The sequence below is a fragment of the Leptosomus discolor genome, chromosome 4, assembly GCF_034619465.1.
Source record: "Leptosomus discolor isolate bLepDis1 chromosome 4, bLepDis1.hap2, whole genome shotgun sequence".
Taxonomy (NCBI): Eukaryota; Metazoa; Chordata; class Aves; order Leptosomiformes; family Leptosomidae; genus Leptosomus; species Leptosomus discolor.
In genome coordinates, this window is record NC_141394.1 from 21,608,483 (window position 1) to 21,622,644 (window position 14,162).

The following is a 14,162-nucleotide window of genomic DNA, read 5'->3' on the forward strand; positions in this document are numbered from 1 at the left end:
TCTCTCTTCTTTAAACAAACAAGCAGAGGACTTTTCTCCATAGAACCACTGTAAGCTAAGTGGTTTTTTCATCGCCAAAACACACAAAAGTTGTACGTAGACATGCTTGTACAACGAAAGCAGGGGCAAATGGGGGTTTCCACGCATGCAAGAATCAGTCACCCATGGACGTGAGTCATATGTGCTACAGGGAAAGCATCTCACAGGGCCTAACCTGGGTGTGCTCTTAGATGCCCACTGCAGCAGGCAGGGTCACTTCTCTGCGGTTGTATGGCAAGATCTTCAGTGAGAACAGCATTCACTTTTGGAAAAAAATACATCGTCTCAGTAGATGGCATCTGTGCTGGGCAGAGCGATTGAATAAAACGTAGCCATTTAGAACAAACGCAAGTGTGTTGGCTGTGTATGAAAAACTACTATTTTTGGGTTTAGACAGCTTATTTGATGATTCTTTTTTTCCACTCAAATGTTGCTGTTTCTAGTCTTTGCTTTGCATTAAAAAGCATTATTCAAGATGACTGTTTTTGTGGGAACACTTTATAAATATTTTGTAAAACAATTTGTTATGCCTGCTGTAAAATATACAATTATTATTTTTGCCACAAATGTTGTTAGTTTAGTCTTTGTATTTTGTTTGGTGGGGATGCTGGTATTTAAGGTTAGTTGAGGTCACTGTGATGGCGTCTGGGTTTCAAGAATTTAAGGACCACGTACTTGTAATAATTTTTTTTAAATCTTCATCTCAGTTTGGTTTTAAAGAAATACGTCCTGGTGCTGGAAGAAGTACTTGGAGAGGAAGGGGTTGCACCACCATGCCTCTTCTCTTTTGGCAATAAGCTGATGAAGATATTGGTGTTTGCCATTAGCCTTTGCGAGCTTCCCCAGCTGATGCTGAAGTCCTGGCTTCTGCATCTTTGCTCCTGTTGACACTGGAGGGACTGCTGAACCTCTTGACCTGTCCTTCTCTCTGGACTGTTTTCTGACTCTCTTTTTTAATGCTTTTCAGATGCAGTAATCGGACCCAATGTGCAGTTGTCGCTGGCCCTGATGTGTTTCCAGACCCTTGCCCTGGAACATACAAGTACCTGGAAGTGCAGTACGAATGTGTCCCTTACAGTATGTATCTTGATATATTTGCATTTATGTTTTTAAGAGAGATCTGTTCTATTGTGGAGACGGAGCCAGCCTTGAGCTTGTCTCTTGTTGCCTGAGGGCAAGTAAACGCTCAGTGACAAACCACGTGTGTCATATGAGACTGAGCTGTTAAGATATGAAAAAAATGTCCTCTGTTCAAGGTTTGTGCTGAGGTTAAAAATATCCTAGTAGTGACCCATGTTTTCCTTGTTGTAGGGTGTAGCAGTGACATATCACATTTTGGAAAACACTTGGGAAGCCCCCATTAGTGAAAGCAGAGTAGAAGAATGAAGCACTATTGCTAGCTTATAGCTTCTTTTTCCAGAGTTTTATGCTTGTAATCATATAGCAGTGCACTTTGACTGACCTATGTCCATGTAATTAGTGACATTTGGTAAGTGCCTTAAATACAGTATTGTATTGCCAAGGAAGCAGAAGGCTCATGTTTTGGGAAATTTAATGTTTGATCGTAGAAAATACTAATTTATAATCTTCCAAAGTTATGAAGGCAAATTACAGGCAAGCCATTTAGCCTGAATTTTTGAGAGTAGAAAGACAGTCATCTGGCATTACAGCAATATGCACCAAACGGGAAATGTCAGAGTTGCAAAAAGTTAAGCGTACCTCAAAATTTGCTTTTTGTAGAAACTGAATTTGTTAGATGAAGTTATGGTCCTACTGTCAAAAATGGCATACCTGGAAAAAAAAATAACAATAGTAATACTAGGAGTGCATTTTTTGTAAGCAGTCATAAAGGGCTGAGCGGTGAATAACAACACTATTTCTAGGTTTTCAGTTTGAGTAGGCCAAAGCTCATAGAACACCTCTCAAAATAGTAAAGCAGGAACAGAAATGGACACTTTCAAGCCACAGAGTTGTATTGAGAGAACAACAGGAGGCCAGTTTGCTGAAACTCAGGGTTTGGCTCAAGGACTAAGAGCATCTTCTTCATTGCCTCGAGCACAGGCTGCAGGAGAGCAAACGTGGCTGAGAAATGGCAGGCACGCTGGCCACAGGGGAAGTGAGAATCTACAGCCCCTCAGGTGGTCCCCATCCTATGTGCAGGAGGTGTCTGCCTACCTGCCACCTCAACGTGGAAAGGCTGTGCGGGGTTTTGCTTGGTGTGAAACTTCAAGGTGAGGGACACAGCTAAGACCAGCTCTCTGAGCAAAGGGGACCCTCTCTGCGGAGGCACTCTTCCTTTGCTGGCGGGGGCTCAGAATGTCCGTGTTTGATTTTTTCTGAACCAAACTGTGAAGCTTTTAAATACGGTGATGGAATTTTTTTTTTTTTTTTAATGGGGTAAGCTATTAAACCCATGGAAAGAGTGACATCAGGGGCTTAGGGTCTGCCCTAGCGAGCTCATACCAAATTACCAGTTTGCAGTTATTCCACTCTAAATGAGGTCTTTCATTTTATAAACGACACTGTACGTGGGGAGGGCAGGGGGAGATCAGTTTCTACTTATCATAGCAGGTTGTATTTCCTTGTGATTTGTGATTTTCATGAGGTATGCCATTCCCTCCTGAGACTGGGCTGGTAAAGCAATAGTCATTACCTAGTACCCCTCTGTAGCCTTTGTTGCATATAAAACAAAGAGGAATAGTGATGCCTTCTGAAAAAGGTAATATGTGAATATTATGCCCTGAGGTGTTCATCAGCCCTGTGTACAAGATGTAAAATAACTCTTGTGAGAGGTTGCTCAGTACCAAATGTACAGTAGGGATTGAGTATGTTTTAATCATCTGAATGTGGGGAGGAAAACAACAAGAAGCCACGCTGCCTTTGCTATCAAGTTAGTAGCTTCGATGGCTGTTTCCTCCATTTGTTTATGAATCAAATATAGTGCCTCTGCAAGCAGAATTACGGGTGGGGAAACAAGGGGCGAGAATGTTTTAAAGTGGGATCCCATCTCCTGGGCTGCTCTTTCTGCTTTGTCTAGGTAATTTTGGGTCAAATCTTCATGCGTCGTTATTCAGTCTAGTACCAGGGAAGTTGGTTGTGTTCAGGCAAACTGAGTCACTTTATCTGCAGACGTGGAGTGGGAAACCTGGGGCTTCTTTTATTCTTCTCCTACCTCAGTCTCTGCCTGGCTTTGTTACTGCCTCAGTTTCTTCCCTCTGCAAATGGTCAGCTCAACTTTGCAGATGTTCCTTGCCTGGGCCCCAGTAGTGCCCCATGAGTGAAAGCCATTCAAGCAATGAGGAAAGTGTCAGCTCTGGACAAGGAGGTCAGCAAGAGTACAATTAGACCAAAGCTCTACGCCTGGTGGATGAAATCTGTTTCCCCCTCAATGCCCTTGGTGATGCCTCCACCATTTGCGGGTGGTCCCCACAGGATCTTATCACTGAGCCCATGTGCTTCAGCTCCTTCAGCCAAATTCAGGCTGTTGCCCAAGTCCTTTCAGGTCCAGCTTTCTTGACATTGCTACCCACACCCAACTGCCTTGCTGGAGGAGGGGAGTGGGCTCTACAGGCTCCCTGGTGCTGCTCACCACTGGGGAAAACCCCTCCTGCACTGCTGGCATTTCGTCAGTGGCTTCATGCACGGAGCCCTTGGTGAACAGTGGTGTCTGCCATATGGCCATCTCCTAAAGAAACACAGCAGTTGCATAACAAAGAAATTAATATTTCAGCAGATGCTTGTACTTGTGTGCAATTCCAGCTTGCTTCATCTGGTTGGATGGGTAACTCCTTATGGATTCAGATTATTCCTCATGGACAGAGAGAGACAGTTTACCCAAGTGCTGGCTCAGCAGTGCAGGGGAGCGTGTGTGCGTCTCAAGAGAGCAGCATTTAGGAGTCATCTTTAACAGATGTTGTTAGGACTGACCTTAGGCACTTATGCTCAATATAGTGCTAGTGTATATGCTCCCTCGGAGAAAAATTTCACAAGATTTAAGACTCCATTGGGTAGCCTGATCCTCTTGCATGTTTTTGTTTTGTTTTGTTTTTTTTTTTTTTTTTTAAATCCTCCACCAACAACTTGTATAGTTTTCAAGAGGAAAACATCCCCCTTTCCTCTCAGGAGGGGGGAAAACAAACTTCTTCTAACTTCAGTAGCTCATATATTTTAAAATGCCCTTTATATTACCCTCCATGCTGCATTCCTGTGTGTTCACTAGAGATACCCCTGTCAAGGAGACTTTTATGAGGCTGCAGTTACTCTTGACATGTGTGGAAGACAACAGATGATTACACAGGTGGCCCTCTCCTCATTTTCCTGATCCTACAGTCAGTTTATGTGATGACAGATGCCATCTACAAAAATGGACAATCATTCCAAGAACCTCTAGACTTTTTTTGGTGCCCTTTGACAATGGAAAGAAGTGAAAAGCAGGTGATTTCGGCAGGTGAAAAGATACCAGGCCTAATTTGACAGGTTTCAGTGGTATCAGTTGTCCTGTTTTTCTGGTATCAGAAAAAGTCACCAAACTGATTTTGTCTTTCTCAAAGCAAGCCTTGTCATGTGACACTTGCTTGCAACTACTGCCCCTTTTCTTCCGAAATACCACATTACTACTTCAGTTTTCTTAAATTGAATTTTGTTTTAATCATTACTGACCAGGAGAGCTTTTACGTGGTTTTCTGTTAAATATGTACTACTGCAGACCTGCAGTGTGCCTCTGCCAGAGCTGTGGACACATGGCACATTGCAGAGAGATGTCTGAAACAGCATTTTAGGCTGTGTTACACTGTATGTAAGTATGAGAAACCTCACTTTGCAAGGATCTCTTTGATGCAGTACTCTGTTGTTGTTTCCCAGTGCATCCCTTCTTTCTCCCCTTCTCCCTTTATGGAGCAGTGTTAAATGGGTAGTGGGAACAGCAGTGGTGAAGGGGTTTTGTGAAGCTAGGTCAACACTCTCATTGCAGAAACACTTCAGTATCTTCTTCTGGTGCTTGTATAGTCCTGTTGTCATGGTGCCAGTACATCTAGGAGTGTAATTTTTCTTATTTCACCTTTGTAATGTGCTAAGGGACTTCCCATTTCACTCATGAGCCGGCACAGAAAGCAGATGAGCAATTTATCCACTGCTGTACACGAGACTGGTGACAAGCAAGAGAGTCCAATTTTGCAAGACCAGTGGTGGTGGGAGAGCTGCTGAGCTAGTTGTCGTTGTAAGCAGCCAGATTTTCTATTGATAATCTGATAAATCCGAACCAATGTGTTGTTTTTTCCTATGCAGGATAAAGTATAGCCTTTGTATGCACATAACACTTTACAACTCAAACCATCTGTGTTTTAGTAGTCCTGCATGTATTTCTGAGAAGGATGAAGGGAAAGAACAGGCCACTCAGGGCTGAGAAGCCTCCTTCCCTTCACTCTCCCAAGCGCACATGCTCCAGAGGCCATGGCAGCAGCACTGCCCTTGATAGGTGACACCCCAAGTCAGAACAGGGGGACGTTTTTCCAACATGTGAGCAACTATGTCCCATTGCCTTTGACTGAAATTTGGGAATTGTCTGCATTTAGACTTTATTTTGGTTTCGAAAAAGGTGCGAGTTGAAACCGTAAAGGTATTTTGGAGTCATTTTTCTATTCATTTCCACCTAGAGACAATTGTTCAGGCTCTTGAGGATCCAGCGTGGTGTTGGAAAGAGGATTTAGCTAGCTGGGTCAAATTTATCTTCAGTTTTTCCTGAGCTTTCACTTGCCTTGGGTTCTAGGTTTTGGAGTTCACAGAATAACTTGTGCATTGTTGTCCTTCAGAAACAGTCTGGTTTTTAATATAGACTTGAAGAATTTAAGGTATAGGGCAGGACAAAGTGGAAAAAAGGTGGGCGCTCAAGGAGGGCAAGCCCATTGCTGCATTGATCATAGAATCATAGAATCATTAGGTTGGAATAGACCTCTAAGATCATCAAGTCCAACCGTTGACCTAATACCACCATGCCAAATAAACCATGTCTATAAGTGCCACATCAACACGTTTTTTGAACACCTCCAGGGATGGTGACTCCACCACTTCCCTGGGCAGCCTGTTCCAATGCTTGACAACCCTTCCAGTGAAGAAATTATTCCTAATGTCCAATCTAAACCTCCCCTGGCGCAACTTGAGGCCATTTCCTCATGTCCTATCAGTTGTTACTTGGGAGAAGAGACTGACACCCACCTCACTACAACCTCCTTTCAGGTAGTTGTAGAGAGTGATAAGGTCTCCCCTCAGCCTCCTCTTCTCCTGACTGAACAACGCCAGTTCCCTCAGCCGCTCCTCATAAGATCTGTTCTCCAGACCCTTCACCAACTTCGTTGCCCTTCTTTGGACATGCTCCAGCACCTCAATGTCTTTCTTGCAGTGAGGGGCCCAAAACTGCACACAGGATTTGAGGTGCAGCCTCACCAGGGCTGAGTACAGGGGCACGATCACTTCCTTGCTCCTGCTGGCCACACTATTGCTGGTACAGGCCAGGATGCTGTTGGCCTTCTTGGCCACCTGGGCACACTGCTGGCTCATGTTCAGCAGGCTGTCGACCAGCACCCCCAGGTCCTTTTCCATTGGGCAGCTTTCCAGCCACTCATCCCCCAGCCCGTAGCACTGCATGGGGTTATTGTGACAAAAATGCATTTGGCCTTGTTGAACCTCATAGCACTGGCCTCAGCCCATCAATCCAGCCTGTCCAGATCCCTCTGCAGAGCCTTCCTACCCTTGAGCAGATGAACACTCCCACCCAGTTTAGTGTCAACTGCAAACTTACTGAGGGAGCACTCGATCCCCTCATCCAGATCATCAATAAAGATGTTAAACAAGACCGGTCCCAATACTGAGCCTTGGGGGACACCGCTTGTGACCAGCCACCAGCTGGATTGAACTCCATTCACCACGACTCTCTGTGCTTGGCTGTCCAGACAGTTTTTAACCCAGTTTATAATACGCCTGTCTAGGCCATGAGCTGCCAGCTTTCTTAGGAGAATGCTGTGAGAGACTGTGTCAGAAGCTTCATTAAAGTCCAGGTAGATGATATCCACAGCCTTCCTTTTGTTGACTATGCGGGTCACCTGGTCATAGAAGGAGATCAGGTTGGTTAAGCAGGGCCTGCCTTTCATGAACCCATGCTGGCTGGGCCCAATCCCTTGGTTGTCGTGCACCTGCCATGTGAGCACACTCAAGATGAACCGTTCCATAACCTTCCCCGGCACTGAGGTCAGACTGACAGGCCTGTAGCTCCTCAGATCCTCCTTCCAGCCCTTCTTGTAGATGGGTGACACATTGGCAAGTCTCCAGTCATCTGGGACCTCCCCTGTTAATCACGACTTCTGATAAATGATGGAGAGTGGTTTGGCCAGCTCCTCTGCCAGCTCCCTCAGTACTCTCAGGTGGATCCCGTACTGCCCCATAGACTTGTGGATGTCCAGGTAGCAAAGCAGGTCTTTAACTGCTTCCTCCTGAATTACAGGGGGTTTATTCTGTTCTTGGTCCCTGGCTTCTGTCTCAGGGGGCTGAATACCTTGTGGATTGCTTGTCTGACTGTTAAAGACTGAGGCAAAGACAGCATTAAGTACCTCAGCCTTTCTTTTATCCTTGGTGACAATGTTGCCCTCCGCATCCAATAGAGGGTGGAGATTCTCCTCGGCTCTCTTTTTGTTGTTGATGTGTTTGTAGAAACATTTTTTTGTTGTCTTTCACAACAGTGGCCAGCCTGAGTTCTATCTGGTCTTTTGCCTCTCTATTTTTTCCTCTGCATGACCTAACAAGCTCCCTATATTCTTCTTGAATTACCTGCCCTTTCTTCCAAGAGTGGTAAACTCTCCTGTTTTGCCTAAGTTCTAGCAATAGCTTCATATTCAACCAGGCTGGTCGTCTTCCTCACTGGTTCATCTTTTGGCACACAGGGACAGGCTGCTCCTGCGCCTTTAGGACTTCCTCCTTGAAGAATGCCCAGCCTTCCTGGACCCCCTTGCCCTTCAGGACTGTCTCCCAAAGGAGTCTCTCAACCAGTGTCCTTAACAACCCAAAGTCAGCCCTCTGGAAGTCCATGGTTGTGATTTGGCTGACTCTCCTCCTAACTTGACCAAGAATAGAGAACTCTGTCATTTCATGGTCACTAAGTCCAAGATGTCCTCTGACCATCATATTTCCCACCAGTCCTCTGTTTGTAAACAGAGGCACCTCCCAAGTAGACTCCCTTACCAGCTGTGTCAGGAAGTTCTCTTTCACATGCTCCAGGAACCTCCTGAACTGTTTCCTCTCTGTTGTATTGCATTTTCAGCAGACATCTGTTAAGTTGAAGTTGGAAGATGGAAAGGATGGCAGCAGTGGAGGGAGCAAGATGGGTGCCTCAGGCATGGCATATCTCACTGCGATGATAACTTGCCTCGCACCCAGGGAGATCTATTCAAACAGCTGTTTCCTGAAAGGGGAAAATGTTTGTGGAAGGATGAATCGTCCTTCCTTTCCATTCTTCTGGGTAAAAGGGCTAATAAATGTTATGAAGGCATCAAATATCTTTGGTGCTTACAGAGATTTTCTGCTTTTTTTAATGCTAACAAGAGAAGGAAAACAATGCTTGAGCATAGTTCATCTTTTCTTTTCTTAAGACTTTTTTCTTTTTAAACATGGAACCTGAAATCACATTTCCCAATTGCTGTATTGATGGAAGAAAAGGTCATTTCTTTGCTAGAAATACTCCTTTTATTTCTGATAGAAGAGTAGATGGCTCACATATCAATAAAAGTGAGGGATGGTAAGTGTGATGTGGGAACAGAATTCAATAAAGTTTTATTGTATCACAAGTGGACTGAAGTGCATTTAAAAATGTTAAATGAAGGCTCACAATATATGCTCCACTGGACCTTAGGGCCAGTGAATAGACAGATAATTGAATAATGATATTTTTAAGAGAATACAAGTACTAGAAAGCAAACTGGTATTTTCATTGCTCCAAAATTGCTGGTGGAAAGAGAAAGAGAGGGGACAAGCTCGGAGAAAACTGCAATCTGAAAACAATTTAATGAGACCACTTTTCCCAAGAATATTGTTCTTAATTGTTTTTGGAGTGCTATAAGACCATTATGTGGCCTTCAGGCTTTCCCTGTGTGTGCTTTCTTGCCCCCTTCCCTATCAGTTGAGAAGCAGCGTTTGCCCACTGAGAGCAGTGCTGTGTTTTGTTACACAGATGGACTTGTGGCTTCTTCAGTTTTCTTTCACTCTGGGCTTTTGGTTGTTTTTTTTTTTTTTTTCTTTTCCCAAGAGAACTTGGTCCCCTGGGGCCCACCAGTGAAAATGACAAGCATTCTCAAGGGGTTAAACCTGTCTGTTGGTGCTTTGGTCAGTAATGAATGAATTCCTCCCTGAAGCCAGGTGTCCCTTGTTTTATTTAGTTAAATAAATGATTTGTGTGCATGGGCTAGGAACAGTAATTAAAAAAAAACAAAAAACAAACCCCAAACACCAGAACTAACTACCCGTTATTATTATTATTCTTGAACAAAGATTCTTTACTTTGTATCCTGCTGACAAATTGCATTTCTTCCAAGATGTACAATTTCCTGGGCAATGTGGCCAAAAAAACCCCTTTTTTGTATTCACTGAAATTCACAGCTTTGCTTGTTGACTTCATATCCATAGTGGCAGAAACGAAGGACTTCTTACTTCCCTTATCAGTCTCCTTTCACCATGTGTATGTGGGGAGAGTGCACCTATACGACAGCCAGTTGGAAAGGACCCTCAATTAAAATAACCTAATATTATGGGGCTTTGTGAACCTGGAGGCTGAGCTATCTGCATAGGTGTATGCGTAATTTTCGAGAAGGGGAGGAAAAATACATGCTAAGAGCTAGGGGACATAAAGGTGTTTGAAAACTTGAAAGTAGCCTGAGATGAAGGTAAAAGGACATTTTTGTGAGAGACGATGATATATGACAATGTGATTCATTTTTGAATCTGAGATGAGTTTGGTTTAGATTAAAGGAACAAGGTGATTTCAAGTGCACGTGCCTGTAATGCATACTGGTTTAAAGGTCTGCTGTCAGCAGGAGCACTATGGATTTTCTTGTGAGGAGAAGTTAGATAAATGTTAGGCTATCTCCATAGTATGAAGGCCACTACTACCTGCTCCATCTATAATTTCCAGCATGCTCCTGTGAAAAGCCGCTCCTACTGACTCCCGTCATCTTGGTTCTTTCCTCTAGCTTGCAGGACACTTCTTCATGTCTCCTACTTGTGCCAGTATGATCCCTTGTGTGAAAAGTGATCTTTTCTTTTCTCTGTTTCTCTGTGTTTCTCTCTTCTGAGTGTTTATCTGATCACCTCCTGAACTAGCTCACCTTTCTGCAGTCCCAGGCTTAAAATATTGCAGTGCCTTTATTCATGGATGCATTCAGTCTTTACACTGTGCGTTGGTTCTGAAGATTATATATCCACGCACAAGACGTTCTGCTCCCATGTATCTTTGAGTCGCACATGCCATCTTTATCAGAAAAGTCACCATGGTGCTTCTGCTTAATTGTATTAGATCTGAAATGCTGCAGGGGAGAAGAGTTGGAGTCTGTTATAGCCTGGCCACCTATGAACTTGTCAGCTGATCATGGGGTGTTTTATTGCACATTTGCTGTCAAGGTCAGTAAGGACATAATTTGATGGACATGTATTAATATCACTTAGAATAACAACGTGGTAGCTGAACAGATTGTTATGGAAGAGTCATCACAGTGAGTAAGTGTAACTTCAGTCATAAGAATGTTTGAGAGTCACTTCTCTGCCCATCGTATTTTAAAATTGCACTAATTAATCATGGCAGTGAGGTAAGCCTTAAAATGAGGGCTGACATTTAAGCTGGAAATCTACAAGCTTCATAGTTGATGAAGATCTTGCACTTAAGCACAGTGAAAATCAGTGTTGCAGGAGGTGGCAGATGAGACTTTAATTTGCTCTCAAGTAAACAAAAGGATGCCCTACACTCCTTTTTCATCATCCTATTATAAGAATTTCATTACCTCCAGACTTTTCATTTTTCACTGCAAAGAAAAACACTTTTTTGCAACATTACAAAATGGCTTTTTTTAACTGAAGGCTGAACTAACCCATTACATGATGAACTACGAGCACAGCAGCCAGCAGTGTGCTCTGCTGACAGGTATCTCAGTGGCATGGCGTGTTGGGCTACACAAGGTACAAATTAAACCTCTGCAGTCTGAAGGCCAAGTCTTAGGGTGAGAAAGGTGTATTTACTTTTTTTTTTTGAGGCAAATTCAGAACTTTCTTTTCCTTTCGTTTGGAAGACAGTGAGCAACTTTTGGACACATTAAATGTAGGTGAGAGAAGGAGCAGGAATGGCAATGTGAAAGTCTGGGTATTCTGGTGATAGATGTAATTAAGGAGGAGACTGTTTTTTTCCCTTCCAATTAATACTTAAGCAGTTGGAAAGTTAAATGAGTACTGGTGACAAGTTTTCAAGAGTAGAATTCGCAGTCTAAAGGGAAAGTGGAGGAGCATGGAAAGCATGACAGTAGTTCAATGTTCTTTTTTTTTTTTTTTTTTTTTTTTTTCCAAGCAAGTACGCTGGGAGAAGCTTGCTTTCTTTCTTTAGAGAATATAAAAAGGTTTCTGTGGTAGAGCAAGAAAGGCAAAATTCACATCTCTATCCCCACCATCACCTCACGCTCACAAAGTTTGCAGTGTGGAGAACCAGACTTTAAATAAATCAAAAGACTTTACCATAGCAATGTTATGTGTTTCTCACATTTGATGTTTTTCTTGATGTAGAGCCCTGTCCGTTCTCCCTAGGGCCTCTATAATTGGTTTATTATGGAAGCTGAAGGTGGAAAACTGTGATGAGTAGTGTAACTTATCTCATTTTATGAAGATTATGAATATAAGAGAGTAACTTAATTCCTTATGTGACTTCTGTGTGCCATTTATTCCTTTCCAATCCTGTCGCACAGCAGCTGAATTTTTAGTGAGAAAGTGTATATTGTTGGTTTGGATTTAGCCATTTAAACTAGAAGTTGCTTAAAATCTTTCAATCTGTTACCTGAATGCCTTGGGCTTCTAAGTCTGAATCAAAGGTCATTAAATCACAGGGAAACTTTCTTTCAGTGTCAGCAAACTTTGGGTCAGGTTCCTGGTAACCTGAGGCTGTCTGAAGTCATTAGTTTTTTTGGAGAAATTCATCTTTGTCACACCTATTTCTAGGATAGTAAATAACTGATATTGTCTCAGCTAAAAAGGAAATTGTAACCAACGCTGAGCAGAAAGAAGAATGAAATTCTGGTGAATTCCTCAATGTATTAATAAGCTACAATCCCCCCGACCTCGGTGGCTGATGGTTCCATAGCCAAATAGCAGAACCTCTTTCTAATATCTGAAATAGATTTGTGTTTGCTTAACAAAGATGTTGACAAAACATAGCAATCTGACCTCTGGAAACATGCTTGTCTGGAGTACTGATGGGAAGAAACCACTGGCTTTAAGTCGTTTGTACCAAGCCATATTTTTCATCTTTCTGACAGGTCTACTACTAGGTACTTGCCACCAATTTGCTGTCTAAACACAACCCCATACTTCCTAATTGTCTCTGAACAATTCTGTTGTCATTAAGAGTAATCTATTTCTTTCCATCTTTAATAACCTATTGCCTAAATTGTGCTATTATGCCGCTGGAGACATTGGTATAGATTTCATACATTTTATAACAGATCTTCATGGAGATAATATTTATATTTCCAGATTTTATTCCCGTTATCCTTTCATTTCTCTCGCAAGAAGTTCTGCAAAGGTTCCCTTCATTGCTGCAAACAGTGTGAGGAGATTAAGACCATCCTTGCCAGGTGCTATTATAAATCCACAAAAGAAATGAAATACATTTATTGGTTTTTATTTGGGCCGATGGGGAGAACAGAGTATGTGTATCCAATGGTTAAGTTGAGGGTTGGAGTTCATTTCTTCTAGCACATGAAGGAGGAGGAGGGAGGGGGAAATTTGAGTGTATTAAGGCAAATCCCTTTAGTGTGTAAAATACGAAAATGCATCTTTCCAGATCTAAAAATACAACTTTGTTGAGTTTCTTTATATTAAAAGGGCTCCCAGGAAGAGAGCCAAATGCATCTGAATGTATTACCTTTTTACTCATTTCCTCCACTTTCCTTGCTAACAACGTTTCCAGTCAACTTTTAATAACAATATAGACCTGCATGAAACCACAATAGTTGTACGTACTTCAAACTCTGGCAAAGGAGACAGAAACACAGACTGCATAGCATTTGATTTTGGTTAGCTTCTGTCTCTGTTTCCAAAAGGAATTAAATGGGAGGAGGATTTGTGGGAGGCTAAGGCAAAGGGGCCCTCCTCAGGGCCTCCTTTTTGGAAAAAAAAAAAAAAAAAAAAAATCAACTTATGCCTACAGGTTTCCGATCCCAAACCTCAACAAAAAAAATTACATGGCATGTCATTTACCCAGGCTGATTGCCAGGCTATGCAGAAAAGTTCTTAAGGGTTTTTTGGGGTGTGTCTGGCTTTGGCAGGGCATGGGGGTGGCAACAAGCAATTCAGGTTAGAAAAGATTTATTCCAGTTGATTTCCCAAATGAATGTATTGCTGAGGGTCTAAAGTAATCTCCTCCTCTAAGGTCTTTTTCCCCTCCATGGGTAACTTAAATATGTCTAGCGTAGTTTTAAAAAATGCCTTAATCTCATTTATCTTTAATTTCTCTGTTCCGCTCTACAGGCCCACATAAAAGGATTTACGTTGGGTATTTATCCCTTCCAATTTCAAAAGCAAATTCCCTTCCAGATCTCAATTTTCGCTGATAATCCTCAGGGATATAAAATTTTAATTTACCTTGCAGATGACGTCTACCTGGTTTCTCTCTCTGCTTCTATGAAGGTATTATTCGGCTGCACCCGATTAATGCTATGGTTTTTTTCTCACTTGTGTGTGTTGAATGGTGTCTATGAGTGAAACTATTGTCTTGAACTTTGCTGTAGTGTACATGCTAGTTCAGCAAAGGCTGCGGCATCACTGTGTAATCCAGCTGAGTCCTTTCTTTTTTATCCTAGGAGAGGCAGTGTCAGGCCTTTGTCATTTTTGCT

The 14,162-nt window shown here is 42.6% G+C and overlaps 1 protein-coding gene across 19 annotated transcripts in view; it reads left to right on the forward strand.

Annotated features, from left to right (window-relative positions):
- The window catches only part of ADGRL3 (adhesion G protein-coupled receptor L3), a 268,359-nt gene that overhangs the window by 54,656 nt on the left and 199,541 nt on the right, over positions 1–14,162 (forward strand). For all 19 annotated transcript variants that reach the window (XM_086463866.1, XM_086463867.1, XM_086463875.1 and 16 more), the window contains one exon: positions 1,007–1,116. In XM_086463866.1, coding sequence (XP_086319992.1) covers positions 1,007–1,116 — 110 coding nt within the window. The remainder of the gene's footprint in view (positions 1–1,006; positions 1,117–14,162) is intronic.